Below are 24,403 nucleotides of genomic sequence, written 5' to 3' on the forward strand. Positions count from 1 at the left end.
AGTCTCTCCTTGTCCATAGACTGCTTTCACAGTAAGGAAACAAAATATGTCAAATCTCTGTACTATCCCTTTAACGGAGAGGCTTCACACAACTGGACCCAGATGCATTTAGAACATTTGAGCCTGGTGAAGTAAGTGTGTGTGTGTTCATGCGAGAGAATGAAATGAGATGGAGAGAGGGTACTGTTGGGTTTGGATGGCAGGGGAGAATGAGTGTGGATGGGTTTGTTTGCATCTCCTCTTTCCCTCAGTCCCTCACACCTCTCCACTCCTGGTGTGTAAGTCTCTGCTTTTTTTTACCCCCCCCCCCCCTCCTCTCTCTCTTTCTCTCTCCCTCCGGAGCCATTCAACAGCACTACCACCCCCCCTTCTCTCCATCACCACCATCCTCCTCGCTCCACGCCCCCCTCCCCCCACACCCCTCCTCCTCCCGTGAAGACCCTCTGTCTGCAGGCCGTCACCAGCGAGTGGCTCTCCCTCACCCTCAGCCCCCCCTCCTCCGATACCCCCATACCACCCACGCCGCCACCCTTCCCCCCAATCCTCCTCCCTTTCCTGGAAGATCAAGAACGGAGGGCCACCCCTCCCGCACCACCCAAACGAGGGCTCACCCCTCCGCCAAGAAATGCATCCAGTTGTCTCGCCTCCTCCCGCCCGGCTGTCAAGCAGTGGCTGTTTGACTTAGACTCCCCCCCCTCAGCCCCTCCTTTCTCTCCACCCCCCCCTCCTGACTCCTCCTCTCCCTCCGCCTCCCCCGTGCCCGACTCCTTCCTGGGATACCTCGAAGAGAGGGGCCTAAGAGACAGTGAACAGAACAAACCACTGTCCCTAGCAGGCAGAGGGGGGTTCTTCTGCACTGAACCCGAGCCGGGGGACACGCCCGCAGATTTGTTGCTGTGGTACAGGCCAAGTGTTCTGCCAGGATCCTTAGAACTAGAAACGGAACCCCCCCCTCTTCAGCAGCAAGTGGAAGATCCCTATGATCAGTTGTTGTCTATGATCCTGGATCAGCCCATGTGTGACGAAGATGGAGGGGACGTTCTCAGGCCGGCCGTGGCACTGACCAACGAATCACAGAGCAAGGTTAGGCTAGAGGTGGAGTTTCATAGGCCTGTGACCTCGCAGCCCCTGTCCATCACGCAGGACAGCCAATCAGAAAGGGTGAATAGGTGGACGGCAGGGTCTCAGAGGCCGATGACATTGTACATTGAGGAAGAGGAGGAAGCTATAGGAGGGGAAGAAGAGGAGAAGGAAGAAGAAAGGAACATTGATGTAGACTGTGGTACTGTAACTGTCCACAGAGAGGGGCTGAAAACAGAGGTAGCGCATGATGTGTGGACCAGGTTTCAGACTCAGTTGAAGCATACACACATGCTTGCTAACACCTAACCCGAGCCAATTCCAAACAGTTTTACAGAGTTTGATAATAAACTAAGATGTACTTATTATAATGAAAAATACAGGATTAACCAGGGCTTTGGTACATTTGCATATATGGAGGCTTTTCAGTCATGAATTGAAATGGAATTGACCCTAACCCCCGTAGTTTCACATCATGCCTTTTCTGGCTCGTTTTACTTGATTATGCAGAGTAATATTTCGATACTGAACCTACATTTTGGAATGTTGATTCAGCTCGAGGTTTGACGCTGGGTGTGATTGGTGTCACATTTTCCTTCCCTTCCCAGGCCGATGTCTATCCGTCCCGCTGTCACAGCACTTTGTGCAACCCGGCACAGTTGGAACCCATCACCCTCCTCCCTCCCCCTGTCTCTCCTCCCTCCTCACCATCCCCCGCTTTTTACTCTGCCTCACAACCAGCTGAAGCGCTGGCTATGCCTTCTTCCTCTCCACTGTCCCATCTTTCTACCCCTCCCCCAATTCCCCTCTCCTCCTCGCAACAGATTGTGCCACCCTGCTCTCCTCCCCCCACTTCCCTCATCTCTACCTCCTACCTCTCTTCTCCTTCACCCTCTTCTCCCCTTCTCATCTCTCCGCGTCTCACGACCTCACCCCTCCCTGCCTCCCGCCCATCCTCTACTCCTCCTCCCCCCACCCCTCCCTCTTCCTCCCTTTTGGCCTCACGTCAAGCCCTGGTCTCCCCTCCTCTCCAACCCTCTCCTCCAACCTCCCCCATCCCTGACACACAACACTCGCTCCCATCCTCCCCTCCACCCTCTTCTCCTCCTCTCCCTCTCTCCCCTCCACTCGTACCCTTTCCAGAACCTAGGTCTCCTAAGATCAAGGTAAAAGACACTGCAGGTGCTCTTATTGCGTTATGCAAAATTATAAGAAAAGCTAACTAAAATTAACCCTGACGGACTGTGTGTGTGTGTTGTGCCCTAATTAATCTGTATTAATCACCTGTTGGACCAGTGAAGTGTGTTGTGCGGCTGTGTGATGACAATGCGTGAATTAGCAGCATGTTGGTGTTGGACGCCTGGTTGCAGATGCCCATATGCTTAGTGTATGCCAGTGTTAATGAGAGAGCACCAGTGTGTGTACCCAGGCTAGCTTCTTTTAGATGTATTGTGTGTAGCCTATAAGATGTGTATAAATCACCTATACAGTATAAACTATGTACAGTTGATGTTGGACGTTTACATACACTTAGGTTGGAGTCATTAAAACTCGTTTTTCAACCACTCCATACATTTCTTGTTAACAAACTATAGTTTTGGAAAGTCTGTGTCATGCACAAAGTAGATGTCCTAAGTAATTTTTCCAATTGTTTACAGACAGATTATTTCACTTATAATTAGAGGTCGACCGATTTTATGAATTTTCAACGCCGATACCGATACCGATTTATTGGAGGACAAAAAAAGCCGATACCAATTAATCGGCCTTTTTTTTTTTTTACATGTATATTTGTATTTGTAATAATGACAATTACAACAATACTGAATGAACACTTATTTTAACTTAATATAATACATAAATAAAATCAATTTAACCTCAAATAAATAATGAAACATGTTCAATTTGGTTTAAATAATGCAAAAACAAAGTGTTGGAGAAGAAAGTAAAAGCGCAATATGTGCCATGTAAGAAAGCTAACGTTTAAGTTCCTTGCTCAGAACATGAGAATATGTGAAAGCTGGTGGCTCCTTTTAACATGAGTCTTCAATATTCCCAGGTAAGACGTTTTAGGTTGTAGTTATTATAGGAAATATAGGACTATTTCTCTCTATACCATTTGTATTTCTTATACATTTGGATGTTCTTATAGGCACTTTAGTATTGCCAGTGTAACAGTACAGCTTCCGTAACTCTCCTCGCTCCTCCCTGGGCTCAAACCAGGAACACAACGACAACAGCACCCTCGAAGCAGCGTTACCCATGAAGGTACCATGTTCATCTGTACAAACAATTGTACGCAAGTATAAACACCATGGGATCACGTAGCCGTCACACCGCTCAGGAAGGAGACACATTCAGTCTCCTTGAGATGAACGTACTTTGGTGCAAAAAGTGCAAATCAATCCCAGAACAACAGCAAAGGACCTTGTGAAGATGCTGGAGGCAATGGGTACAAAATTATCTATATCCTCAGTAAAACAAATCCTATATCGACATAACCAGAAAGGCCTCTCAGCAAGGAAGAAGCCACTGCTCCAAAACCGCCATAAAAAAGCCAGACTACAGTTTGCAACTGCACATGGGGACAATGGAGAAATGTCCTCTGGTCTGATGAAACAAAAATATAACTGTTTGACCATAATGACCATCGTTATGTTTGGAGTCAAGGTAAGTCAAAGTCCAGGTATTGGAGTGGCCATCACAAAGCCCTGACCTCAATCCCATAGAAAATGTGTGGGCAGAACTGAAAAGGCATGTGCGAGCAAGGAGGCCTACAAACATGACTCCGTTACACCAGCCCTGTCAGGAGTAATGGGCCAAAATTTACCCAACTTTTTGTGGGAAGCTTGTGGAAGGCTACCTGAAATTTTAAAGGCAATGCTACCAAATACTAATTGAGTGTATGTAAACTTCTGACCCACTGGGAATGTGATGAAAGAAATAAAAGCTGAAATAAGTAATTCTCTCAACTATTATTCTGCCATTTCACATTCTTAAAATAGAGTGGTGATCCTAACTGACCTAAGACAGGGCTTTTTTACTATGATTAAATTTCAGGAATTGTGAATAACTGAGTTTAAATGTATTTGGCTAAGGTGTATGTAAACTTACGACTTCAACTGTATGCCTTTGTATACATGGAAAGACAGCCCTTGCATAGAGCATGAGTGCTCAGGAGTTTTTTCAAGTGTTTTTGTATCAAATTACAATGTATTCCCTATATAATGCACTAACCTTTAACTTTGTAAAAATAATTGTGCATTATATAGGGAATAGGGTGTCCTTTGGGACAATATCAGTGATTCTCTGTGGTCAAAATGGCTGCTCTTGTTCTTTCTGAAAATGGAGGCTGACGGCCGTCTGTCTTGTTGTTGTGTCGCATTTCTGGTTCTCAGCCTCCTTTTAAGCACGACCTCCTCGCGGTCGATGGTAAACCCTCCCATAGCCCCGTCACGACCCGAAAGGTCCTGTATGTCACCTGTTAGAGGTCAAAGGGTAGGGGCGTGACACTAGCAGCTGTGCATTGTGGGGAACATAATCTTTGTTCTCTAATAATACCCTGTTACCCCTGGATTTCAGTGCATGATATTGTTTGACTACATTGTAGTGCATTTTTTTCTTTGTAGGGGATTGAGCTTTGAGATTTGGTGCGTTTTTGTTAGTGGATTTGGGGGTTTATTGAATTTGGATAAGTGTGACTCTCAAAGCAGTGGATTTATATCACCATATCAACTGTTTGTCAAACTACTTATCTCTCTCTCTCTGTCTCTCTCTCTCTCTCTCTGTGTCTCTCCCTCAGAGGTTTGTGCAGGATTTGCTCCATGGTGGAGGAGACCCGTAAGTAACAGTAGAATCTCAATCATCGTCATCATTGACACAACAATAATAATCTTATTATTGTAGCTATGTGGGTTGTATTTCCATGGTTGTGGCCCCATCTGTTGTTCTAGTAATCAGCAATATCATCACAGATGTCCTACATTTACATGCATTTCATTTGGAGTCTGACATTGTCAGCATAACCTCCTAAATACTTTTACAATCAGCATTATCATCAACATACATGTTCCTGTTATTGTCACTGTTATTCAGAGCAATTAGGGCTAAGTGCCTTGCTCAAGGGAAACGCAGCAGATCTTTCACCTAGTCCGCTCTGGGATTCGAACCAGCAACCTTTAGGTTACTGGCCCAATGCTCTTAGCCGCTAGGCTACCTGCCTACATCAACATCCACCATCAATAATGATCTCATCACAAAGCCATAGCGGCATGGGCCATGTTTCTCACACATCCCTGGTTCCAGGTTCCAGGCCCTGTACAACTATCTGCCCCGTAACGAGGATGAGCTGGAGCTGAAGGAGGGGGACGTCGTGGACGTCATGGAGAAGTGTGACGACGGCTGGTTTGTCGGTAAGAGAGGAGAATAAAGGCGTCAACCTTTCCTCACAGAATCACCGTACATGATTGTTGAAAAGCTAAGCTGTTGTTGAAAAGCTAAGCTGTTCTCTATCCAGTCATGACAGAAGATCGGAAATTGTTTCATGGTTAAGGAGGTTCGACGGGTGCAGCGCTCTGGTAGGCTGTAGTAGAGAGTTCTCCAATCCTGTTCCTGGAGAGCTATCCTCCTGTAGGTTTTTGCTCCAACCCCAATTGTAACTAACCTGATTCATCTCATCAACCAGCTGATTATTAGAATCTGGTGTGCTTGATTTGGGTTGGAGTAAAACCTACAAGACGGTAGGAACAGGGTTGGAGAGCCCTGCAGTTAGTAGATTTGCAGCAGTGGATACTGTAATGGCATTTATGTTCAACTTGTACCCCACTCTCACCAGTTGGTGGTGCTCGAGTTCCTTGTGCGATCTACTACCTTTAGTTCTACTGCCTGTGCCCTAAGTACAACACACTTCAGCCCCATCCTGAAACAACCCCTAGCCTGTAGGCACTTAGGGCGTACATCGAAAAGACTTTGATAAGGATAAGAAATGTGGTTATAGGCCCACCTTGCCCTCTGATAGGCAAGCTGGAATTTCTGCCACATTACTTAAATCTATTCAGTCCTCTCAGATTTACAAATGCCTAGGAGCTAGGAGAAGTGCTTAGGAGCTAGGAGAAGTGCTTAGGAGCTAGGATAATTGCTTAGGAGCTAGGGGAAGTGCCTAGGGGCTAGGAGTTGTTTCAGAACAGGGACTTCCTCTCCCACTCTGAAATGTCCACTTAATCCATTTTGACAACTCAGCTGGATACCAAACGGCAGTATTATCCACTAAAGACTGGTGACACTGAGAATACATTTCCACCCCCTCTTCTAGGTCCTTGTATTTCCTTCCTTCCTCAACATTCAGCCATGTTGCAATGGGATGTTTAGCTGGTCGAGATCATTAGTTTCCTGATCTGGATATTGAGTACGTACCTTGCAGTGTGGTAGGAATGCTGCCATCTAGACAGGCACAGCTGCTGAAAAACTAAACTTTGAATCTATTTTAAAGGTGCAGGGAATCAGTTGTGTTTTTTTGCAATATTTGAATACGGTATTTAATAAAGCAATTATCTGGCTAGTTCTCTCTGCGTATAAGAACCACTGAATCACTTCTAGTGAGCTGTGTAAACGCACACATTCGATTGTTGATTATTATTATTAGCCTTCATTAAACACGGTCTCTTTTATATTTACGACCTACAACGACGTTTCGTTGTGTCACCGTTGAGTGTCCACATACAGTGGAGAATGTCATCTCTGTTTTTTGTGTTTTTGCAAAGGGACTTCTCGACGGAGCAAGCAGTTTGGAACCTTCCCAGGAAACTACGTCAAGAAACTATAATGATGAATCCCGTCCACCCCCGCACCCTCCTTACTTGGACCCTTCCATCTCTAGCACAACCCATATTGGACACAACCAACCCGGAGTAAAATGAAGTTGCTCCTAGACACTGATTTGGGTCAGTTTTGCACTTTCCCCACCAATGGTTATGGTTAGGATTGGGGGAGGTGGAGCTGACCCTAGATCTGTACCTAGGGGAAGCCTCACCCCGGAACAACACGCCCCCACTGTCGGGACATCCAAGAAGCCTTTCCCAAGCGTGTGTGACGTCACAGCAAGTATTTTGTTTTAGCTCTAACTAGCCAACTCTACAGGAGACTATTCCACTAACTAAACGGTTATTTTCTAAATGATGGAGTTGAGGTTGAAGAAGATCCATACTTTTGTATTCCTGTCACCTCAGATACTGAAGGAAGGGTAGCCAAACAAGATGGCCACCTTTTTAGTGTTGACATCTGCTGTTATTTGATTCATTAGATCTATTTTGACCCAGTAATGTAATAACTTGCATTGATAAGTTGATTGTGTAACATTCAGAGAGGTCAAATGTGGTAAAGAGCGAGTTAAAGATGCCAAGTAAACTGCCACTCAGGATTGCCTTGACATCATCGTGTCAGCCATGTTTCTTTTCCCTTTTTCCTCAGTGTTAAATGAGTACAGAGACCCCCCCCCCCCCTCCCTAAGCGTATTATCTGTAATAGGAGGGCATGGTATTTTCAGAGCAGTATTGTCATAGGACATTGCAACACATTTTCAATGTTTAGTTATTTGGCAAATGCTCTTATCCACACCGACTTTCAATAAGCAACATGAAACAGCCACAGCGTTATTAGTACAAAAATCTTCATCCGATGTTACATGTTCATACCACAACACAGGAACACTCACCTATTTTCCCCAGTGAAAATGATGATGCTGTGTAATCCATGACACCCAAAAGTGTTTCTGGATACCATGGGATAGGGTATGACATGTTTGGAGGCAAATGCATTGATATTGAATGCATATATGTATATCCAGAGCCTTTTATTCGCACCGGAAGGTTCTGGATATCTGCACGCTATGGGTCTACAATCAATTCCAGTTTTTCATTTTAGTGTTTGCAAACTCCTATATGGATGAGTTATTTCAAATGTGGAAGTGGCAATCGTTGATATTTCCCTTTGAACCCTTCTGCTTGAACAAGTACAGTACATTTTGTACTTTTGATGGAAGTAATATTTCTAGATCTGGGAATTTATTGATTGTTTGACTTGGCGTTTTATCCTTTCTCTCTCATGTAAAAATGTCTGAGTTACACTACGGATTTTTACAAGTGAAAGCTAGATTGGATTGTCATAGGGCTTTGGGAGTTTGATACATATGCAAAAGCAACTAGTTTTCCCCACTTATTTCTGTATGTATAGATGTTTATAATGGGGGGAAAGTATTGAATATTGATGAAACGTCATTTAGACGTCTCCGTCCATAGATATAACTCATGGAATGGATGGAGCAGCATCAGTTTCTCAGCTTACTTTGTGTACTTTCTTTTAGTTGAAGTGGCCTAAAGTTGACGTGTACTTTTGGCTAATTTCAACCGCATCAAATCCCCTTGTCATGTTTAAAGATAACGAGACGATAGGCCAATTTTTGTTCCCAGTCAAGTCTGACATTTTACATTTGTCAATATACAACAAACGTTCAGGTCTCAACAATAAAACAACCCTCCTTTTTTGAAATGGTGTTTATTTTATTCGATGACGAGGTTTTTCTTTTTACGATTGCTGTTGAATACCGTATTAGGAATGTTGCCACATTCGTTGCCTTTTGTCGAAAATGGGATGTTTTACTTCATTCTAATATAATCAGATAAGCGGTGTAAATGAATTTGATTGAATTATACAGTTAAGTTCCTGGAGTAGTTTTTTTCTCTATATAGGTAATTCTGACGGCGACCTTTTTTACTGTCCGGGATGAATGAAACGATTAGAGAGAGTCACTGCAATAGCTTTTATAACAATGTATTTGAATAACATTGGTTAGGCATACTTTTTGTGTTCCATGAATATGATTTATGACATTTTGTTTTTGCCTTTTTCGTGTGTAAATGAGTATGTATTCATATAGGAAGGACACTGCCCGCAGAACAATCGTTTAAGCACCTTAATATGTCAATACTTTGTTTTTTGGTTTCTGTCTTTGGTTGGTTTTGTTCTAGTTTATTTTTCCCCTTTTCATTCACTCTTCCCTGGGTCGTGTTCATTTAGGCACCAAAAGAAAACGGACTCCCTGGACATGTCCAATAAGAAAAGCACATTTTCATGTTCTGTTGCAAACGTTTCCCGTTGCTATCCCCAATGAACACGACCCTGGCATGTGAGAGCACTGCGTGTCTGTTGGCGTTTGTTTTTTTTGTACGTCTTTTGTATGGAGCTGTAAATCGACGACAACGATCCACTGCTTTATAAACTCTTATTTTTCTCACCCACCGTCAGTTTGAGTTGCCTTTCTTTCTGCTTGTCATTTTTTCACACCACCTCTTCCTTCATCCACCTCATTTGCCTCAAACAGCCATACCGCCATTATCCCTATGGTGCAAAAACAGAACACTTTTGTAATGGGTTACACTACTTTAAGGTTCTCTTTTATGAAGGGTACCTTAATGTAAAGTGGTACCTTGTAGTGTTAACAGGGATAACTGCTCTGGAGAACAAAATTGAGTATAAGGGAATGTACTTTACCCACAACTTAAGGATAGACTGTAACGTTTAAAATATTTCTAGTCTGCCTTTGCTACCACTTTCGGGGGACTTTAAAGTATTTGGACTGAAGACATGGAGGATCCCCGGCTCCCATTGGAGTTGTTTATATTGAATCTGAAAGGGGGCCTAGAAGTGCAGATTCTTAGCTTTGTCCAAATGTAAACTCAAGTGGATGCATTGCAATGACATTCTTATTACAAGTCTTTCTGCTTTAATTTACGATTTTTGGGGACTGTATTCGTAATAAATTCTGCCTGATCATGTCAATATTTCTCTCTCTTTGGAAAGTCTGAAAGCAGGCGAACTTATTTTCTCACTGGTGTGACAAAAACATGGTTATTACGGTAGTTATAACTAGTGCTGTTGTCCACGTAGGAATTACTGTACATCTGATACTGTATGTAATTAAACTATTTATCCAAAAAACATAATTTGCCCGGGATACTTCAACTGGTGGCTATCAGAATAAAGACAAAGGAGCCCATTGTTGCTGGGTAAATCTGATAGATTTATTGATTGGACAAACAAACAAAAAGCTTATGTTTCGGCATAAATCGTCTCCATCAGAGCCTTCTGTTTAAACTTAGCAGTAGCGTTTGGGTATACGTCTTTTCTATTGGTAAACTGAAAGGTTAAAGTTCACTCTGCCCAATATGTATTGGACTGCATTGTTGGATCAAGACGATTTGAATTGTTCTATGTGAAGTAGGTACGTATTTGGAGACGTGTGTGTGTGTGTGCTCACGCTCCTACATACACACACCATCCCAGACATCCTTTATTTGTGTAGGAGTCAGCTCCTCCCTAAACCTGTCCCCATGGCAACTGTACAAACAAACCCGGACTGATCGGTCTTGAAGGAGGTATATGTTAGCCGTTTCAGGAGATCGACACTGAGGGAAGAACAAACTACTTTTAATGTCAACATAATTGGCCATCCATTGTTTTCGTTGGCTTTCTTCATCCACGTAGACATTATGGAAACAGACTTAATGCACAGAGGGCTGACAACTTGAATAGATTAGGCTGTCTTGCTTACTGTGCGTTAACGTTGTTATGCACATATACACATAAGAACTGCATGTTTTTTTGACGGATGAGTTAGTTGCATTAGTTTTTGTAACGGTTTCAGCTAGGCGTGAGCGAGAGAAAGAAAAATAGAGAAAGGGAAACGTTCAGAACAGAGTGGAGATTGGTTCGTGTCCAGATCAGACAAACAGAAAAAGAACGAGAGATCTCGAATTAAATGAAGAGAGCGAAGTGCCGCTCCAGATCAATAGGGCCTGGAATGCTGCTGCGCCTGGGGGACCTCCAGGGCCTGAGCAAGGAGCTGCGCCGGCAGACCAAATAAGGGCAGGAGCAGCCGGAGAGCCAGAGTGTGGAGGGGGTTCGGGCTCCAAGGCAACCCAGGGACAAGGAGAGACAAGTGGGCCGCCTGCTCACAGACACTGGCCTATCGCCGCTCTTCCTCTGGATGTTCATAGGCATACAGGTGGAGCAAGAGGGCGAGACACTGCTGGAGAAGAACGACACTACATGAGTTGGATGAGTGTAACGAGTATCATGTTCAGAAACAGCGACAGGGCTACTATGTCCGAGAAGGAGGTGGAAAGAGAGGGAGAGAGAAAGTGTGAGAGAGAGAGAGAGAGAGTCCAAACAGAAGTAAAGGAAAACAGGAGAAAGAGTCGCCAGCCAAAAGAGAAAAAGAACAGAGAGCGAGGGAGAGCTGCCTCTGGTCCTGAGTCGGGCCAATGACTTCACTCAGGGGGTGGGGTTTCCCCCCCACCCCTCTGCTAGTATAAAAGGGTACATGACTAAGTTGTCCCACTGCTCTGTTTATGAGAACCCTGCTGTGTTTGGGACACACACACACACACACACCAGTGTACTTCCAGCTACAGGGACAAGGGACAGAGAGGGGGACATGCCACTGGACGTTGTCCTGAACGGACCGGCCCCGTGGGGCTTCCGACTGACCGGGGGCAAGGACTTCAACCAGCCCCTCACCATCTCCAGGGTAAGAGCATGTGTACCTGATACTTTCAGACTGACAATGGGTGGGTGACTGTGTGTTTACAGTATGTGTTGTATGTGTGATGTGTGCTCGAGCATCTTTGACCGGGCCTGGTGCTAGGTGTTTGTGTGGGTGAGGAGGCAGTCGTAGGGAGGTGTGTGAGTGTGTCCTACAGTGAACGCACACAGTCAGATATACAGTACTCAAGCGTTTCACCATTGTGTTCTGTGTGTAGAGGGTTATGTTGTCCGCTCTGTCTATGGTGTGTGTGTGTGTGTGTCTCTCTCCCCCCCTCGCCCCTTTCTCTCTCTCACTGCCAGCATTCTTGGCTCACCTTCCCTTTACCCTCTTGTCTCAGTTAAGTAGCTGCGCTAGGATGAGAAACAGCATGGAAGAGCTCAGTGTATTAAACCTGACTGACTATGCAGTAATATTGCCAAAAAGGCTGCATCCCAAATGAAAACATATTCCCTATATAGTGACTAAGGCCTATAGGAATCTGGTAAAAAAAAAAGAAGAAAAAAAAGTAGTGCACTATAGAGGGAATAGGAAGCAATTTGGACACGGTCGTTCCCTAACATAGAACAGCCCAGATACTTACAGGGAAAGATCATTGGATTGTGAATGTGTGTTCTGGGGATGTGTGTGTTAAAGCGTGATACAGCAGGGGTCTTTCCATGGGGTGGAAGGCTGGGGGAGCATCCTCTCTCTGACACACACACACACGCGTACGTGCACACACACACACACACACACACACACACACACACCCGCGTTCCAGTAAATATCTGCAGCTTAGTTTGAAATAGCTGTTTGCATCATCTACTGACACACACACACACACACACACACACAGCAGCTGAATGAACACAGACGGCTGGGAATGGATTATGAGCTGGTGATCAAAGAGCAGTCTCCTGGCATCTAGGTTGAGTTATTCAGAGAACGCCCTCCATTTAGCTCAAGTCAAGACATTAAACTGTGTGTGTGTGTGTGGTCAGCAGCATCGTCACGTGTTTGTATTAGCATTGTGTGTTTGTTTGTATGTGGGTCTGTCTCTGTGCGTGCGTGCGTATACGTTGGAGTTTTTAACGTTGGCACGGTGCGTGTGTTTGTGTATGTGTGTGCGCGTGTGTAACCATAGGAGTATCAGTAATCCCTGGCGTGTGTCTAAGTTTAGGGCTGACACCAGGGACGGTGGCTAAAAGTTACTGGGGAGGTCTGTGAATCACCGACCCTTGGGGGCCTCTACACACCTGTTGTGTGAGCAGAGAACCGCAAGCTGAAGGAGAGAAGGGAGGGAGGGACAAACACTGGGGTCTCTGCCATGATGTCAGACGTGTTTATTATCAAACAACGTTTCAAAGACACTGCAGGTAGATGATGCCCCTAACTACAGATCTAGGGTCAGATTACCCGATCCCCAAGTGTAACCTTGACCATCAGGGGGATGAAGTACAGTCTGAGTCAGTTTCAGTCACTTTTCCCCCCCTCCCGCTGATTGAAATCTCCTCACATACCCTTGACCCTGTCCGTGTGTCACGTGTCCCTTCACAATCCACCCACTAGACACGCTCGCATCACTTTACTCCCAACCTCTCACAGAGCAGCCGTTGGTCAAAGCTTTTTAATTAAACCTCTCTACGTGGTTTTATCAGCTCTCGTTCGAAGGGCTGCTCACTTGTACTGAGATTTAGCCACTGCCACATTTCCGCTCCCTCGCAGAGCTTGAACTCTGACCTTCGACCTTGTCTCAACCTCGTCTTCCCGGGCCATTTTGGGTCAAAAACCTCCCCTTCTTCAAAACAACGATCTCCAGGACGGACGACAAGTGGCGTTTTAAATTAGACTGACACAGACGAGTGGTGTTTAAATTAGCTGCAGCCGTGCATTTTTGGTTGGGACCGGAAGCTGAGTAGGGAAGAAACTTGGGGCTAGTGTTCAGTAGTGTGTGTACAGCATAGCAAAATTGAAATGAGTCATGGTAGTAGCTCCCTGTTTCAAATCGTTGCTTTCTCCCTCCTGAACACAACCCAAGTGTCCATCCATGCAGGAAACCTCTGGCGCTAACCCTTCAATGTTTGCTGATCTGAAGAGGGGGTAGGTTACAGTGTAGTGGAGGAGCTTCCGCCATATAAGGGTTAGGGAGCGATTTGTGACTGACTGTTAGGGAGTAAAGGAGAGGAGTAAAAAGGAGAGGAGTAAAAAGGATGCACATCACAGGGAGATGCAGATGGTTGATTTGGAAAAAGCCAAAGTTTCAAATGTTCATCCTGGGTTATTTATAGGCCTATGAGTTAAGAGCGAGAGAGCGCACGAGAGCGAGAGAGCGCACGAGAGCGAGAGAGAGAGAGAGCACGAGCTCAAATACCAGCGAGGGCAAGGCACTTTATACAGAGAGAGAGGTTTACCTCCTGACTTTATACACAGAGAGGTTTCGACCGTGTACTTTGGAGGCCAGGACACTGTCAAGTAGACAGGCTCCTAAAACAAACTGCAAACTCTGCAACAAAATCTACTTTTGAGTTGGAGTTTTGATATTGCTTTTCATTTGTATGAACATACAAAGCATATAGTTGTGGGTTGTTGTGCACAAAATGCAGCAACCCTATCAACAAAATTGGGTCGTCAAAACATTGCCATATGGTCATTTCATGAACAACCGTCTCCCAATCTATATGCAACGGCGTGTTAGGAGGAAATAGAATCATGCAAATCTATGCTTTTATTAGATTTTCTATCGACCAGAAGTGGTTAAAAGTGGTCTACCTCACTAGAAGTGGGCCTACAGTTAACCTAACGTAACAATTAGGCCCAAAGAGATTTGTTCAACTACAGTCAGTCACATAGATGATGAGGTGGTGCTGATATAGACCAGGCCAACCCAACTACAGACAGATGATGAGGTGGTGCTGATATACAGCAGACCAACCTAACTACAGACAGATGACGAGGTGGCACTGATATACAGCAGACCAACCACTGATATACAGCAGACCAACCTAACTACAGACAGATGATGAGGTGGCACTGATATACAGCAGACCAACCTAACTACAGACAGATGACGAGGTGGCACTGATATACAGCAGACCAACCTAACTACATACAGATGACGAGGTGGCACTGATATACAGCAGACCAACCTAACTACATACAGATGACGAGGTGGCACTGATATACAGCAGACCAACCTAACTACAGACAGATGACGAGGTGGCACTGATATACAGCACACCAACCTAACTACAGACAGATGATGAGGTGGCACGGATATACAGCAGACCAACCTAACTACAGACAGATGACGAGGTGGCACTGATATACAGCACACCAACCTAACTATAGACAGATGATGAGGTGGCACTGATATACAGCAGACCAACCTAACTACAGACAGATGACGAGGTGGCACTGATATACAGCACACCAACCTAACTACAGACAGATGATGAGGTGGCACGGATATACAGCAGACCAACCTAACTACAGACAGATGACGAGGTGGCACTGATATACAGCACACCAACCTAACTATAGACAGATGATGAGGTGGCACTGATATACAGCAGACCAACCTAACTACAGACAGATGACGAGGTGGCACTGATATACAGCAGACCAACCTAACTACAGACAGATGACGAGGTGGCACTGATATACAGCACACCAACCTAACTACAGACAGATGATGAGGTGGCACTGATATACAGCAGACCAACCTAACTACAGACAGATGACGAGGTGGCACTGATATACAGCAGACCAACCTAACTACATACAGATGACGAGGTGGCACTGATATACAGCAGACCAACCTAACTACAGACAGATGACGAGGTGGCACTGATATACAGCACACCAACCTAACTATAGACAGATGATGAGGTGGCACTGATATACAGCAGACCAACCTAACTACAGACAGATGACGAGGTGGCACTGATATACAGCAGACCAACCTAACTACAGACAGATGACGAGGTGGCACTGATATACAGCACACCAACCTAACTACAGACAGATGATGAGGTGGCACTGATATACAGCAGACCAACCTAACTACAGACAGATGACGAGGTGGCACTGATATACAGCAGACCAACCTAACTACATACAGATGACGAGATGGCACTGATATACAGCAGACCAACCTAACTACAGACAGATGACGAGGTGGCACTGATATACAGCACACCAACCTAACTACAGACAGATGACGAGGTGGCACTGATATACAGCAGACCAACCTAACTACAGACAGATGACGAGGTGGCACTGATATACAGCACACCAACCTAACTACAGACAGATGATGTGGCACTGATATACAGCAGGCCAACCTATCTTGTGTTCATTCATTATGTATACATAGGACAGCACATGCCTTTTGAAGTGCCATTTGATTATGATGGAGAAAGAGTGCAAGATGGAGGGAGAAGAAGGGAGTGTTAGAGAGAATAAGAGAGGTGGAGTGTGAGACAGAAATAGGGAGAGAGATGAGGGAGGGGACAAGGGAGGAAGGGAGTGAGATGGGGATGGCATGCTTGTGTGGTGAGGTAAGAAGGATATCCCCATGTTGTTTGTGTGACTACGGAACCAGACAAATATGGCACACATTTCTGCCTGGCTATTAGTAGATTATTAACAGCATCATGCACCTGCTCCTTACTGATCTCTCTCTCTCTGTCTCCATCTCTCTCTCTCCCTCTCCTCTCTCTGTCTCCATCTCTCTCTCCGTCTGAATGATCGGGTTTTATAAGTCATACCGGGTTACATACGGGAGAGAGCATCGTAAAAACATACCTTGGCAGCAGCCAGGGTTCTCACTTCAAGCTCCTTTCTTTCTTTCTTTCTTTCTTTCTTTCTTTCTTTCTTTCTTCTTTCTTTCTTTCTTTCTTTCTTTCTTTCTTTCTTTCTTTCTTTCTTTCTTTCTTTCTTTCTTTCTTTCTTTCTTTCTTTCTTTCTTTCTTTCTTTCTTTCTTTCTTTCTTTCTTTCTTTCTTTCTTTCTTTCTTTCTTTCTTTCTTTCTTCTTTCTTTCTTTCTTTCTTTCTTTCTTTTTTTCTTTTCTTTTCTTTTCTTTTCTTTCTTTCTGTCCCTCATTCTCTCAGTTCAGTTCACTTTCTAAGTAGGAAAAGTGAAGACATTGGCTTACTTCACAAAAGTAAACGAAGACAACACTAATAACAGCAACCGTTATATTATAAATATTTGTGATAATGGAATTGATAATGATCAATCTCATGTGTCACCACTCTCGTTCTCTCTCTCTCTGGTCAGATCACTCCGGGCAGTAAGGCGGCGGTGGCCAACCTGTGTCCTGGTGATGTCATCCTGGCCATCGAGGGCGTCCCGGCGGAGGACATGATGCACTGTGAGGCTCAGAACAAGATCAAAGACGCCATCTACCAGCTCGTCCTCACCGTCCAGAGGTCACACTACTCACATGCACACACAGGAATGAGTCATCTCACATAAACACATACACACACATACATACACGTACGCCAATACACACACGCCTCTCACATAAAAGCACACACCATTCAATTGAGACAGGTGTACAAACATCACTGACACACGTGACTACCAATGAAGTAAACAAACTCATTGGTTTGGGTGTATCCTATGACACACATAGCTAGTCAAACACACATTCATGTTGGACTAACTACAGAACTTACTTGATGAATCCCCAAGATATCTTTTCTACACACACGTAGAACGTTCCGTCTTATGTAGAATGTTCCGGAGCAAAAGACGAGCTCTCGCATTCCTGTTCTTTGATTTCATACCCACCAACGCCAAGAAAGGAGCTACACACACCCACTCTCTAATACAGACACACTTGTACACGCTCACGCACATAACTCACACAAATACTCTCTCATACACACACACTTTTATACTGTTCACACACCACAGGAAGTCTATAAAGTTGGGTTTGATTTATGAGTGCTCAGCGCACCGTGGCCCAGCCGCCATGTAAACTGGTGTTTTGACTGTGGTCAGAATCGTTTCACCTGCGGCCCGAGGGAGTTGACAGTGAGCTCTTGTTTGATTGTGACCCGATTCTTGTTCCCAGACCAGAAACCAGGCTATGGTCGCCTCAAGTCACGGAAGATGGGAAAGCCAACCCGTTTAAAATAAACTTGGAGGCTGAGCAGCAGGTGAGAGAGAGAAAGACTGTGTGTGCGTGAGTATATGTGTGTGTACCTGCATAGCTTGTATGTGTGTATTTGTTTGTTTTAGTTGTCTATATATATTTGTGTCTACGCCTGTTGGTGTTTGTGTGTGTAATTACACATTTCCAACTAGAAAACAAAGTCCGAGAACATCACATAAGGCCTCCTTGTCTTTTTCTCTTTCTCTTTCTCTCTCGCTCTCGCTCTCCGTTCAGGAGTTCAAACCCATTGGTACGGGTCACAATCGCAAGGCCCAGCCCTTTATAGCTGCAGCTAACATCGACGACCATCGTCAGGTGGTGAGCACAGCCTACAACACCCCCATAGGCCTCTACTCCTCAGGCAACATCCAGGACGCCATGCACGGACAGATGAGGGGCCTGGTCCAGGACAAGCCAGAGGGGTGAGTTGGCTGGCTGGGTGGGTGAGATGGTCGGTGGGTTGATGGGTGGTTGGGTGTCTGTCTGTCTGCCTGCCTGCCTGCCTTCCTGCTTGCTTGCTTGCTTTCAATCTGTCGTCATGGTGATATCAGTAAGCTATATAAGCTTCCGCTGTCGTCTTCTATGAAAGCCTCTGTTTGTTTGTTTCTGCCAGAGTTTGGTTACTGTAGCTAGCGCTATTCCGAAACACATACAGTGCATTCGGAAAGTATTCAGACCCCTTGACTTTAATCAGCACAGCAGTTTTCAGCTGTGCTAACATAATTGCAAAAGGGTTTTCTAATGATCAATTAGCCTTTCAAATGATAAACTTGGATTAGCTAACACAACGTGCCATTGGAACACATAAGTGATGGTTGCTGATAATGGGCCTCTGTACGCCTATGTAGATATTCCATTAAGAATCAGCCATTTCCAGCTATAATAGTCATTTACAACATTAACAATGTCTCCACTGTATTTCTGATCAATTTGATGTTATTTTAATGGACAAAAAATGTGCTTTTCTTTCAAAAACAAGGACATTTCTAAGTGACCTCACACTTTTGAACGGTAGTATATGTATAAAAACAAAGAATGGTCCACCACCCAAAGGACATCCAGCCAACTTGACACAACTGTCGGAAGCATTGGTGTCAACATGGGCCAGCATCCCTGCGGAACGCTTTGAACACCTTGTAGAGTCCATGCCCGATGAATTGAGGCTATTCTGAGGGCAAAAGGGGGTTAAACTCAATATTAGGAAGGTGCTCCTAATGCTTTGTACACTCAGTGTGTATATACACTTAAAAACTGGGTGGTTCGAGCCCTGAATGCTGATTGGCTGACAGCCGCGTTATATCAGAGTGTATACCACGTGTATGCCGAAACATTTATTTGTACTTCTCTAATTACACCCCCCCCCCCCCCAATAAGGCACCTCGGGGGTTTGCGTTGCGTCATTCATAAGAACAGCCCTGGCCGTGGGTGCCTTATTGCTTAAATATAGCATATTCAATCCATGTTTAGTATCATAGGCCTGTTGATCTGTTTCAGGAAACTCTGATTAGATGACTTGGTGTTCTGGCTATGGGCGGTGACTATAAAAAGAGTTGTGTATACGAAAGGCGTCTGCACACTCACGCTTCATCACCTCTAACCTCCTCTCTCCATTCTCCTCCCGTCCATTCTTCCGCTCTGTTTTTCCCTCTCTTCACTTCCTTTTACGGATGTCTGCTGGTGCCTGTGTTATGTGTGTCTCTGTTGAACCTGGGTTCAAATACTATTTGAAATATTTCAAATACTTTGAGTGCTTGCTCTAGCCTGCCTGGAGTAACACATGGGCGGGTTTTGCCATTTTGGGACTATTTTATTGGTCCATTAAGCCAGGCAAGCTCAATAAAGCACTGATAATGTATTTGGAAATTATTTCAAGTAGTATTTGACCCCAGGTCTGGTCTCTGTAATGTCTGGCGAGCCTCCTTTTGCCTGATGCGGCCTACGATAGCCAAAAGCCTCAGGGCCCTGTAGTGAGAGTGCCCCAGCTGGCAGGCATAATTTCCCTCCGTGACTTACAGCCCGTCCCTAAACCTGGAGCTGGGGGTGTCCTGAACCCCAGGCCTCAATTACGACTCTGATGTTAAATCTGACATGGAGGATAGTGTTGTTATGACTACACTGGTGTCTGCTGGGCTCGATGAACAGTGCTTTCCATGGTAGCCGCAGATCTCGGATGGAATAGGTGCAGTCGATGTCAATTAAGGCAGCCCCCTTGCACCTCTCTGATTCAGACAGGTTGGGTTAAATGTGGAAGACACATTTCAGTTCAATGCATTCCGTTGTACAACTGACTAGGTTTCCCCCTTTTTTTCATCTCCACAAAATGTGGGATATTTGTGTGTGTGTTTGTGAGTGTGTGCCGCATCTGTTATTAATGCTCACCTCTGTGTCTGTATTTTTGCTTGTGTGTGTGTGTGTTTGTGAGTGTGTGCCGCATCTGTTATTAATGCTCACCTCTGTGTCTGTATTTTTGCTTGTGTGTGTGTTTCCGTCTCTGTAGTAGCAAGACGCTGAGCTCCATCGAGGAGTCTGATGTGTACCGCATGCTCCTGAAAGACCAGGAGGAGCCCCAGGAGCCCCGGCAATCCGGTTCCTTCAAGGCCCTGCAGGACTTCGTCGACAGCGACGGTCAGTTCTCCACTAAGTATCTTCTCTTTCATTATGGTATGGGTGTTTCATTATGGTATGGGTGTTTCATTATGATATGGGTGTTTCATTATGGTATGGGTGTTTCATTATGGTATGGGTGTTTCATTATGGTATGGGTGTTTCATTATGGTATGGGTGTTTCATTATAGTATGGGTGTTTCATTATGGTATGGGTGTTTCATTATAGTATGGGTGTTTCATTATGGTATGGGTGTTTCATTATGGTATGGGTGTTTCATTATGGTATGGGTGTTTCATTATGGTATGGGTGTTTCATTATGGTATGGGTGTTTCATTATGGTATGGGTGTTTCATTATGATATGGGTGTTTCATTATAGTATGGGTGTTTCATTATGGTATGGGTGTTTCATTATGGTATGGGTGTTTCATTATGATATGGGTGTTTCATTATGGTATGGGTATTTCATTATGGTATGGGTGTTTCATTATGGTATGGGTGTTTCATTATGGTATGGGTGTTTCATTATGGTATGGGTGGGTAATGATATCATCATTCAGTGTGGATTCCAGGCTACAATGCTGCAGTCCCACACTCAAGAAGAGCTTCACGGTTGCATAAAATAATGTATTATTTCTTAATGAGACATATCAAGGACTAACCTGTTGGTGTTGAAGCCGTCGTCAGTGTGGGCTAGCTCTCGCCCACTCACACACTTCAGGACCTATAGTTGAATTAAAACCTCTAGCTATCAACATGGCATACATTTTGACCCCAAGAAAAAACTATTGGAAAGAGCCACAACCAAATGGAAGATATGATTTGAAATCAGTATTTTGTTGTCCATTAATTTTATAAGGCAAAGCAGAAGGAGCTCATATATAATGCACATTGTTCTGATCTTGGAAAGTGGGTATACAAGGAGTAAACTCTATATACAAATGAATTAGTAGGGGAACAGATTACATGTCTAGGCTTTGGTTCAGCAGGCTAACATGGTCAGCTTGAGTGGTACTGATGACCCAGGCTTGATATCTTTACTTGTGTTGCTTTGGGTTTTAGAAAAGTGCTATATAAGGCCTATGAACAAAAATATAAACGCAAGGTGTAAGGTGTTGGTCCCATGTTTCATGAGCTGAAATAAAAGATCCCAGACACTTTCCATACGCACAAAAAACGTATGTCTCTCAAATTCTGTGCTAAGGTGTCATCATCAATATACTGTGCTATGGTGATATCATCAATATACTGTGCTTTGGTGACATCATCAATATACTGTGCTATGGTGTCATCATATCTGTGACATCATATATGTCTCTAATGCTCTGCTCCCTTTTGTATTTCAATATTAAAATCATTTAATATACTCCATGTACAGTATGCTCCTAATTTGTATAATTTGTTTGTGACTTGTATTCTTTGTCACAAGTGGTAACCTATTCCCTATGTATTGACCTGCTCGAAGTAGTGCACTATATAGGGAATAGGGTACCAATAGTGTGTGTCCCATGTGTTGTCCAGGCACTCGCCCCATGGTGACGAGGACAGTGAGAGCGCCCATGACTAAGCCACCGCCGCCCACAGGAAACCTGCAGAAACTGCCCATGTGTGACAAGTGTGGAAACGGCATTGTGTGAGTACTTCGAGAGACAAAGCTGCTCTGAGAATGTCATATAAAAAGTTGGTATTGAGTTGCACCCATTTCTTTCAGTACTTAAAAGAAGAGCTACAGCCTGAAAATCCAGAACCTGTTTTGAGATAACATTACACTCCTTTTATTCTGTGTCATTGCCAAGGACAGGAGGCTGCTGAGGGGAGGATGGCTCGTGATAACGGTCGGAACGTTTGCTGTCTTTGATACCATTCCACCAAATCCGCTCCGGCCGTTACCACGAGCCAGTCCTCTCCAATTAAGGTGCCATCAACCTCCTGTGTTACCAAACAGTATCTTTCTTCTATAGAGAGTTTGCTTAGTTGGGTTAACCAACCGTGTTTGGTTAGACAAAGAGTAAGGAGAAACAAACTGCTACCCAGGCCAGAAGAGTTACACCTAAAAAGTTCTGCCAGAAACTAGTCGCCTCTTGAAGGTCCATTGCAGGCTGTTTTTCAGCTCATTATCAAAACATTTCTGGGCAACAATTAAGTACCTTACTGTGATTTGTTATCGATTGAAATAGTCATAATAAACTATTAGTGAAGAATTTCTCAAGCAATCATTTTGTTAGGACTGTCTGGGAGTGGTCTGATTGGGGAGGGGGAAACTGAAAACTAGCTGTTATTGGCAGAGAGGTTTGGAAAAACCCAGCCAAAACTCCATCCCACTGAAACAGGCTGAAAATGTCAGGCAGTCTTTTTTTCAACAGCTTCTTACATTGAAAGGGCATTATCATAATGTTCACAATTTGACAGTATTGTTCCAACCTCTTAGTGTAGAAAGTATGTAAAACACAGAAAAATCACTTTTTTTTTAAACTGCACTGGGCCTTTAAAGGGGAAGTTGGAATTTGAGGTTGTACTTTTGAATATTTCTAACTTGTTTCTACCAGTCTTTAGACTACAGACTGGCATATGAGAAATATGTATGAGAAAACATGTTATCAGGTGAGAAGCAACGTAGCTGACAACAATGTACACTGAGAACACCTGTTCTTTCCGTGACAGGCTGACCAGGTGAATCCAGGTGAAAGCTATAATCCCTCATTGATGTCACTTGTTAAATTCACTTCAATCGGTGTAGACGAAGGGGAGGAGACAGATTAAAGAAGGATTTTTAAGCCTTGAGACAATTGAGACATGGATTGTGTATGTTTGCCATTCAGTGGGTGAATGGGCAAGACAACAGATTTAAGTGCCTTTGAACGGGGTATGGTAGTAGGTGCCAGGTGCACCGATTTGAGTGTGTCAAGAACTGCAACGCTGCTGGGATTTTCACGCTCAACAGTTTCCCGTGTATATCAAGGATGGTCAATCACCCAAAGAACATCCAGCAAACTTGGGGGAGGGAGGGGGTCAGCTTCAGCGGTAACTTCAGCCTGCTCCTGTTGTTAACTCTGTTGTTCTCCTATAGGGGCACAGTGGTGAAAGCGAGGGACAAGTTCCGTCACCCTGGCTGCTTCGTGTGCACCGACTGTGACATCAACCTTAAACAAAAGGGCTACTTCTTCGTGGAGGGCCAACTGTACTGCGAGACCCACGCTCGTGCCCGGACGAGACCCCCGGAGGGCCATGACCTTATCACCACTTTCCCCTCAGCATAAGACCCTTCTCACACACACAAACGCACGCACCAGCCTAAAAACTCTGTCTGCCAGTGAGGCACCTTTGATTGTAACTGTTTGTGTCTGTGTTCTCCTGTGTTCTCAATTGTCTGTATGCTCTGTTTTGCACAAATCCTGAGAGTGCATTTGTTTGTGAATACACTTACATGTATACTACTCTCTTCCTTCAAATAAAGGGGGTTTTGACTCCATGTTGTGGAAATGCCTCATGTTCTTTCTCTTCATCCCTTTCCTGAGCTGGCTGACTGACTGACAGGCAGACCCACTAGTGTGCTGGCACGTCACAGTGGCACAGAGGGCACTGAGAGCCCCTCAAGGGGGGGGTGAGGAGCTGTGAATGTTCCCCGGGTCAGTTGCGCTTCCTCGCGGGGTGTCACGGTGGGCATAAAGGGTACTGTCTGTTTACGATCTGGGATTTGGCGTCCGGCCAGAAGGTGATCCTCAGTGAATGTGTTGTAAGGTCAGCAAGTGTTTGGGTGACAGCTGAAAGGGATGAACGCGAGGACGGACAACTGTGATTAGACCAAAACGAATGAGATTTTTTTTTTAAATAAAAAAAAGTTACATGTCTTCTGTTGGTTGAGCTTGTCATACACCTACTATGTGCATGAGCGGATCATTATGAGAATGTGAGGAGTCGTGTCACTGAAGTGAAGTGAACCTAATTCATGTCGCTAGCTTGCATTATTTCAA

General features: G+C 44.6%; 2 protein-coding genes across 7 annotated transcripts in view; both read left to right on the forward strand.

Annotated features, from left to right (window-relative positions):
• The window catches only part of LOC109900434 (sorbin and SH3 domain-containing protein 2), a 101,478-nt gene extending 92,106 nt beyond the window's left edge, over window positions 1-9,372 (forward strand). For all 6 annotated transcript variants that reach the window (XM_031837766.1, XM_031837764.1, XM_031837765.1 and 3 more), the window contains 5 exons: window positions 343-1,320; window positions 1,689-2,246; window positions 4,883-4,920; window positions 5,386-5,492; window positions 6,840-9,372. In XM_031837766.1, coding sequence (XP_031693626.1) covers window positions 343-1,320; window positions 1,689-2,246; window positions 4,883-4,920; window positions 5,386-5,492; window positions 6,840-6,901 — 1,743 coding nt within the window. In that variant the 3' untranslated portion in view covers window positions 6,902-9,372. The remainder of the gene's footprint in view (window positions 1-342; window positions 1,321-1,688; window positions 2,247-4,882; window positions 4,921-5,385; window positions 5,493-6,839) is intronic.
• A 2,022-nt stretch (window positions 9,373-11,394) lies between these two features.
• Window positions 11,395-23,912, forward strand: LOC109901134 (PDZ and LIM domain protein 3-like). Its single transcript, XM_020497178.2, has 7 exons — window positions 11,395-11,662; window positions 16,941-17,092; window positions 17,746-17,830; window positions 18,061-18,248; window positions 20,324-20,451; window positions 21,954-22,065; window positions 23,500-23,912. Exons 1-7 carry the CDS (start codon window positions 11,456-11,458, stop codon window positions 23,687-23,689), a joined length of 1,062 nt encoding a protein of 353 aa, XP_020352767.1. The 5' UTR covers window positions 11,395-11,455; the 3' UTR covers window positions 23,690-23,912.
• The last annotated feature ends 491 nt before the right edge of the window (window positions 23,913-24,403 follow it).

The sequence above is a fragment of the Oncorhynchus kisutch genome, linkage group LG12 (assembly GCF_002021735.2).
Source record: "Oncorhynchus kisutch isolate 150728-3 linkage group LG12, Okis_V2, whole genome shotgun sequence".
Classification (NCBI taxonomy): Eukaryota; Metazoa; Chordata; class Actinopteri; order Salmoniformes; family Salmonidae; genus Oncorhynchus; species Oncorhynchus kisutch.

Coding starts and splice junctions, on each gene's coding strand:
- LOC109901134 (XM_020497178.2), top strand. CDS start 11,456: ATGACTAAGTTGTCCCACTGCTCTGTTTATGAGAACCCTGCTGTGTTT. Junction 11,663..16,940: donor AGCCCCTCACCATCTCCAGG/GTAAGAGCATGT, acceptor CTCTCTGGTCAG/ATCACTCCGGGCAGTAAGGC. Junction 20,452..21,953: donor GGACTTCGTCGACAGCGACG/GTCAGTTCTCCA, acceptor TGTGTTGTCCAG/GCACTCGCCCCATGGTGACG.